The following is an 8,386-nucleotide window of genomic DNA, read 5'->3' as shown; positions in this document are numbered from 1 at the left end:
TATGCCCATAATAATCTAGCTAATGAGGGCAGGTCAACACCTATCTCGTACTTTCTCCGGATCTGACATTCTGACGAGTGATTAGCTCCGACCCAATAAAGAGGAGGAGAGATTCATGCCAATGCCCTTAATAACCGAGTAATAGGCGCACGCACTTATTGTAGGAGAGCGATTCACGCCCCCGTGCAATAAATCTGAGCCAACCGGCGGTCAACTCAAGCCTCTATAAGAAGGGATTTGGAGAAAAGGCAAAGGTAAGTCATTTAACACAACTATACTGTTGCATTCAGCCTCTCTAGAAGTATTCCTCTTACTTAGGTATCGGAGTGATCCCCCGGAGTACACCCCGGGTCCTCCAAGCCTTTCTTTTCTTCCTCTTTCAGGTCAACAGGAGTCGAAGGAGCATCCCTACTATTTTTATCCCGCAATATAACCAATGCACTTCAAAATGATAAGATCTATAAGCTTAGTGAAAACAATATTACAACTCTCAAGATAATCTCAGTGTGGCAATCAAAGTGTAAAAGTGTGCTAAGATAATATCTTTGAAACAATATATATAAATATATCAATCACTCATAAGATTTCAAAGATTTCAAAAGTATAATCAAATATCTCAAAAAGATTTCTAGAAACTCAAGCACAAGAGATATTTAGAACACAAGTTTGTCAAAAATATTTTCTTCAAAGAAAAACACAAGACAAGTTCAAGAGTCTTGCAATAAAAATGCGAAGACTTACAAGCTTATAAAAGTTTTCTTACAAAATAAATTTATGGATTAAATCAATGGGGAAAAACTTTTGCGCTTAAACCTCTTTAAAATCAACAAATAATCACAAACAAGAGAGTATAAGCTTGCAATAGAAATGTAGGTAATCTCAAAATACTCTCACTCAATATGATTTTGCAGTGAGGTATGTAGGCTTGTATAAGGATGTATAGCTTAAAGAATTTTAGAGAGAAATTTTCTTAATCAAAGAACTAATTAAATCTTAATCTTTGTAAATTAGAGTATATATATAGCCTCTACCAAAAAATTTACCATTAAGACATAGAGGAAATTGTTAAAATTGTTTAATAAGCTTTTAATCCAATTTACTCTTAATTAACCTCAGTTACTGTGGTTAAAAAATATGACAACTTGAAAGTTTCGATCAACTGTATTTTAAGTTTGGTCGGCTATATTGATAAGTACAGTTGATCGATGCACTTTCGAACTATAGATATAGTCGACTCAATTAAGGAGATTTTGAAACCATTTAAGGTTCGGTCGACTATATTTGAAATTCAGTCTACTATTTATATGGTTCGGTCGACTCAATCATAAATGAACTGAACATTCGGTCGGCTAAATCGTTGGAGGCCAGATACATGCCAGTTCGGTCGACTGTGGAAGATATATTAAAAAACATTCGGTCGACTAAACTTTAGTCAAACTATTGACCCTGAATGGTTCGATCGATTGAGTTGAATATACACAGCTGAGTTCAGTCGATTAAGTGACTTTCAATTATTATTTTTAGGTCCTGATTTTGAGTATAGTTTGCCTCTATTTGCATAATTATAATTTGTAAAATAGAGGGGGTTTGTGCAAGTGATGTGTAGGGACTTAGGGTCGATCTAAGGTTATTGAGTTTAAAGTCCTATCATGCATGCAGCGTATTAATTATTATAACTCTTTGATTATTACAGACTCAAATTAATTTAAACATAAAATACAAATATAAACAATTTGGTCTTTATTTCCTCAAAGTCACCTTATGCCACCAAGTGATATGATTCTTTTTCATTTCATGTGTAGAGTGATCCTGTACACAAACTCAGGGCATAGATTAAATACGAAGATATTTGTAATTATCAAAACGAGATATGATCAATAAGATCAACAAAATATAGTTGTCTCTCATTGATTTCCATTTTAAAAAATATTGCTTTTCTTTTGGAAGAATACGCCAAGTTTCCTAGGTTTACACACGAAATTAATCCCACGCCTACACTAGCCGGGCCTATAGTCAACACGTAAAAAAAAAAAAAATGTTTTTGGTGAATTTGATTGATTTATTGCACGTTATTATTATTTGTTAATATTATTATCAGCATTATTTTTTATTAATTAATATTATATAATAATTTAGATGTACTTGTTTTATCTTAATGATGGCATAAACCTTATAATAAAAGCCAAACAGTCCTACCCACACTCAGCATGCAAGGCGTGGTACCCGAAACGTGATTAAATCCAGGACACCCAAGTTGAGCTGCCCATTGTTAATGACATTTTTTAATAAATAAATAAATAAAATAAAATAAAGTCACATGCAACACGTGCATGTGAATACGTGTCAGCCTAACCAATCCCACGTAGCGAACGCGTGGCATGCCTACCTTCTTATCCACCTACACCAACTAACCAAGATAATTAAAATTTGTTTAAAAATAAATATTAAATGTGATTATTAATTAATTAATTAGTTGATGAATTAGTTGGGCTGGCCATGGCTGCTAACGTGCACATGGGCGTGCACAGTTAAGACAGCGTCACTTACTCCACCATCAGAGCAAGCGGAGCTGGGTCCCACCCAACTCAACGCCAACGCCTGCACGCGGCAACTGCAATATTCGCGGCACCGATACCTGTGGCCGATCGGTGTGCAGTTTAAGCTTTTCACAGTCCACGCGGCGCACTTTAGATGTCGGCCTATGATTATTTCTGGCTCTTTGAATTCTTCAAATTATGAAATTCAATCGAATATATTGAATCGAATATAATTAAAATAATATCATCACATCTGAGAAAAAAGAGTTCTGAATTTGTATTTACAGAACCAAGAAATCAAAAAAAAAAAAGGAAATTAAAAAAATAATAATAAAGAACGAGAGATGAGATCGCAAGTCTCAAATCTCAATTATATTTTTCCTAAAAGTCCGACAAATTCCTAATTAAGATGATATGTTGATATTGTTATTGAGATGTCTCGATTTTCGGCGCCGCCGAAAGCACGAGGCGGGGCTTCTTGGTGGGCAGGGGGCTCTCGACTTCATCGTCACCGGAGAAGTGGGTTCTCGGCCAGAAGTCTGGGAAGGCGGGGAGGTTGAGGTCGAAGTTGCGGTGGCTGTTGGAGGAGCCGACGTCTTCGGAGGAGGTGACGCCGGACCTGGTGGCGGCCGTGGCTGTGGTTCCGCCGCCAACGACGCCTTCGTAGTGGCAGCGCTTGTGACCGCCGAGGGCTTGACCGGTGGGGAAGGACTTGTGGCAGATGGAGCACTCGTGGGTCCTGAGGGAGCCGGCGGAGTTGGCGGTGGTGGTGGTGGCGGTGGAGGTGGATTGGTCGTCGAGGGCGGCTAGTTTGCGGTGGCTGGCCTTGTGTCCGCCGAGAGCCTGGTAGGAGGCGAAGGCCTTATGGCAGACAGAACACTTGTACGCGAGCTTCGGAGGGGATGTATTGCGTTGGGATTCGACGGGAGTAGCGGGGGCGGGGACGGAGGAAGCAGCGCTGCCACGAGCTAGCATGATGAGGCAGAGGGCAAGGTACTCCTCCTCGGTGGGGGGAGGTTGGGGGCGCTTGGAGCGCTTGCGCTTGGCCCATGGCTCTTGGAGGCAGTAGTGGAGGTTGGCGTCGTCGTAGTGGAAAGAAGGGGCTGTTGCGGTAGGAGAGTTGAGAGCTTCCAGAGCCATTTCTGATTCTTCTTCTTCTTTTAATTCTACGTACTCAAGAACTGAAGATAGTTGATGATCAGAGAGAGAGAGCGAGAGAGGTGTTAATTGTGAAGATGGGGAGTAGTGAGAGTGAGGGGGTTGTGCTTATAAAAGGGAGGAGGGTGGGTGGAGGTGGAGGTGGGAAGTTGCGTGACAAGTAGAAGGAAAGTGAGGGCGTGTACTGAGGGTGATAGGAAAGAGCTTGGAGGAAGAGAAGGGGGTAGGGGGGTCGTACGTAGAGGTTTTTGGTTGGGCGTTGAATATTCTTTCTTGGTATTTTATTTATTTGTTTTATTTTTGTTATAATAGAGTGCCAAGTTGAAGGGGAGAGGGAGGGGGGTGAGTCAAAGTGGGGGTAGGCATATATGAGAGAGAGAGAGAGAGAGAGAGAGAGAGAGAGAGAGATGGGGAAGAACCAAAGAATTGAAGTAGGGTATACCAAGTAAGTGGAAGAGTAGTGGTACTTCTTTTCTCTCTCTCTCACACACACAGACAAGGTCACTGGTGACGTGGGGGGGGGGGGGGGTTGATGCGACTTTCGGTGCATTTGGGGAAAGACAGTCAGGACTGATCAACTAACTATTTAGGAGAATTATATTTAAGATTTAAGATTTTACATATATATATATATATAATTAATATACTGTTGCTGTAAAATGGAAAAGGAAAGGAAAGAAAAAGACTAATTCAAAGTCAATAGGGGAGTACGTTCCACTTTGGAAGTCTGAAACAGCAACCTAGTCGGCCAGACCCAGCTACGCGCTTCGTGGGTAAAACATAAAGAAGGTTCGAGGGAAGTCCAGGGCGGCGCGGCCCTCTGCTGCAGCCACCGCTACCGCCTCCACCCCGCCAATTTAATTAATTACCAATTAAAAAATGAATGCACATATAATGGATCGACCTGTTTGATCAATAGTGTATGGCGTGGGGAGGGGTATGTGGTGACAGGAAGGCGGCAGCGTGCATGCACCTTGGAGATACGAGATGAGATGCGCCGAACCCAGGGGCATCCATGCATATACAACGCACGTATCTCCTTCTTCCATCAGTTCCATAGATTTATAGATATAAATATATTTATATATATATATATTTATATATATTTACCTTTGGCGCGTTTTGGGGATGGAAAGAGCAGAACGTAAAGGAAAGATGTTTGTACACATGGCAGTTGGCATGGGCCGCTGTAGATTTCGCTTACCCACTTGTCAAACGCCTCAACCCTTTTCACTCCCACGTGCCCTTTGCTTAGAGAGAGAGAGAGAGAGAGAGAGAGAGAGAGAGGGATTATAATTTAGTGTTATAATTTTATTCTTATCCCTTTTGTCAATTGTGAGAAGTTTCATCTTTAATGTAGAAGTTATCTAGCTTATAATTATAATATTTATAAATCATGAATGCATATAAGTAATTTAAATTTTTTTATTTCAAAATTTTTAATCAAGTGTTTTTACACTTTCATTATATGTTTAATCAATCATTTCTTTTTTTTTTTTCTAAAAATTAATCAAATTAAAAAATTAAAGTAATAAATTCAAAAATAATAATAAAGTATGCATGTAGCATGTGCTCATAGTTAGTATAGTAGATAAAAGAAATTTACACAATTTTTAATATTTTTAAATTATTTTTTTTATAAAAAACTTATCAGTGTCTAATTTGCTTTAATTTTTTTTTATATTTTATATTAATTAATTGTTAAATAAATCATTTAACGAAATAATCATAATTTGAAATTTTTAAATTTAATTTATTTACATAAATTTTCTATTATTTATTAAAAATAACAAAACTTCACTTATTACTTGTCAAAGTATAACAACTTTATTAAGGATTGTGCACATGGTCGCCATGTGCTCAACTTTATTAATAATATTTTGTATTAAGACAAAATGTAAGCATATTTTGAGAAATAGTTTATCTAAATAGGTAGAGAAATACTTACAAAGAATGATATGTACATTTACCATTTCCTTAACATTTAATAATAGAATGGAATGAAATAGAATTGATTTTTAAAATTTGACACTTTTTTGCATAAGTTCTTGTTCCATTTTGCTCCTAATCTATACATTTTATTACTGCATATCAAACATTAAATTAAGATTCAAAACCTACTAAGTCAGCGAGGATCGTAGATGGTGAGAGTTCTCTATGAGTTAGCGGGAACCGTAGATGGTAATAGAGATGTGTCCCGGAGGTTGGGTTGGGCGAACATCCAACTGATGCACAGAAGCCGTATCTACATCTGGATTTTACCTTAATCAGCGAGACCTGGGGGCGGAGGACACTGATCCGTAAGTTTGGTGCCGCACCAAGGGGTCCAAATGGCTCGTTGATAGCTGAAATTCTTATGTAATAAAAAAAAATTCAAAACCTACTAAATATTGTAAAATGTTATATGAATATTTAGATCTCCAAAAGTATTATGGACAGTAAATTAAATCATGCTTTGACTTTGTGTAGATACAACTATTACTGTAACATATTTTAATATGCAATTTTTAAATCAATGGTGTAAAATGCCTCCTTGTACTAAATTTTGTAACAAAAAATCAAAGCAAACAAAATTCTCTCTCTCTTTTTCTCTTTCCAACTCCTTATTAAAATTTTCTTGATCTCTCTGCCCTCCATCCTATATCTGTAACAAAACCCTAATCTACATTTTTAAAAAAGTTTTCAAAATTAATTAACCGTATTCAAAGTTGCACATGGTGCAACTGAGAATGTTGAAATTTAAGCTATTGAATTGGATAGAATGAAACAGGGTGCCATTCACTACAAAAAACAAGATTATTAGTGACGATTTTAAACTGTCACTAAATATCCAAAATCGTCAATAATATTTATTAGTGAATGTTTTGTCATTATTAGTGACGATTTCCAATTTGTCACTAAATATGCTGTGACAAATACTTATTAGTGACGAATTATACAAATCTTTTTTAATAGTGGAGTATTAGTGACGGAAGAAAGCCGTCACTAATAGCCTACGACCGTTACTATAAATTCTACATTTTCTCAGTTCAAAATTGTCACTAAAACCTAAGTATTAGTAACGGTTTTCAAACCGTCACTAATAGGCCATTATTAGTGACAGTTACTTAACTGTCACTAATGCTCACGGGAGAGCTATTAGTGACGGTGTAAAAATTGTTACTAATAATGGACTCTTAGTGATGGTTTGAAAACCGTTTCTAATACTTGAGCTTTAATAACGATTTTTAAATCGTCACTAATACTTTGTAGTGGTGTTATTAGTGATGCTTGAAAACCCTCACTAATACTTTGTAGTGGTGTTATTAGTGACGAATTTTAAACCATCACTAATACTTTAAAATAAATAATTCTATGCCAAAAACTATCACCTTGTTGAGTAGCGTGGCGGCTTTGGATCGTCGAACCGGCGAAAAACTATGCCAAAAACCTAGAGAGAAGGCAGAGAGGGACAGATTTAGAGAGAGAGAGAGAGAGAGAGAGAGAGAGAGAGAGAGAGAGAGAGAGAGAGAGAGAGAGAGAGAGAAATCTTGCATGTTCCTCGCAGGAAAAATGAATTCTTGCCCTTTTATAGAATGCTTGTCCACGTGGCCTCGTCGACAAACACCTTCTCCTCCTTAACGAGTTTAAGCCTCTGAAAACAGTCATCTCAGTAATTTCTTGTCAATGAGACACACGTCCCCGTCAATGAGCTCGAGAACCCTGCTCGTTGATGAGCACTTCTACACGCGTCGACGAGACCCTGCTAAAAACCCCTTAGAATTTCTTTTTCTCTTATTATTTAATTACCAAAATTCCTCAGGTCTCTACATTCTCCCCTCCTTATGAAATTTCATCCTCAAAATTTATTATCTGAACTATACAACATCCCTTAAAGAAAATTAGCTATTTATTTTATTACTTACCCTCACTTGTAGTGGAGGAATACCGTAGTTACATACAGGGTCCTAGGACATTACAATATATACATAAAAGAAAAATTCTCCCAAAACCAAAATATTATTTATTCTATAACCTACAATACTACTCACACATATATCATCTTGCTTTTCATAAAATTAAACCATAGTACATTTACTTTACTCGTACACCTAGTGCTGATCTCCACTGAATAAGTGCGGTTATTTCCGTCATATTTCTTCTTCCAACTCCCAAGAGGATTCTTCCATCGCGTGATTTCTCCACAAGAATTTTACTAAAGGAACTTTTCTACTGCGCAATTCCTATTCTTTTCTGTCTAAAACTTGCGTCGGTATCTCCTCATAAGCTAGTGAATCTTTGAACTCTAACTCTACATAACTGATCACGTGAGAGGAATCTGGGATGTATTTCCTCAACATGGAAACATGAAATACGTCATGCATTCTGAAAAAATCTGGTGGTAAAGTTAACCGGTAGACAACTGACTCCACTCTTTCAAGTATCTCAAAAGGGCCAATGAACTTAGGGCTCAACTTACCTTCCTTCCAAACCTTATAACTCCCTTCAATGGTGTTATCTTCAAAAACACACGGTCCCCAACTTCAAATTCCAACTTTCGGCAGTGAGTATCGGCATAGCTCTTCTACCGACTCTGAGCTGCACAGATTCTTTCTTTAATGAACCGAACTTTGTCATAGGCTTGCTACACTAGTTTTGGTCCCAACACTCGTCTCTCAACTATCTTATCCCAATATAGAGGAGAACAACAT

The 8,386-nt window shown here is 37.6% G+C and overlaps 1 protein-coding gene across 1 annotated transcript; it reads right to left on the bottom strand.

Moving 5' to 3' along the window:
* Nucleotides 1-2,733: 2,733 nt before the first annotated feature.
* On the bottom strand, nt 2,734-5,082 carry LOC131161584 (zinc finger protein ZAT10). Its single transcript, XM_058117430.1, has one exon. The coding sequence runs from the start codon at nt 3,675-3,677 to the stop codon at nt 2,964-2,966; it is 714 nt and encodes a 237-aa protein (XP_057973413.1). The 5' UTR covers nt 3,678-5,082; the 3' UTR covers nt 2,734-2,963.
* Nucleotides 5,083-8,386: the final 3,304 nt, after the last annotated feature.

Source organism: Malania oleifera, chromosome 8 (assembly GCF_029873635.1).
Source record: "Malania oleifera isolate guangnan ecotype guangnan chromosome 8, ASM2987363v1, whole genome shotgun sequence".
Taxonomy (NCBI): domain Eukaryota; kingdom Viridiplantae; phylum Streptophyta; class Magnoliopsida; order Santalales; family Ximeniaceae; genus Malania; species Malania oleifera.
This window is presented reverse-complemented; position numbering and strand designations above follow the sequence as displayed.

Coding starts and splice junctions, on each gene's coding strand:
- LOC131161584 (XM_058117430.1), bottom strand. CDS start 3,677: ATGGCTCTGGAAGCTCTCAACTCTCCTACCGCAACAGCCCCTTCTTTC.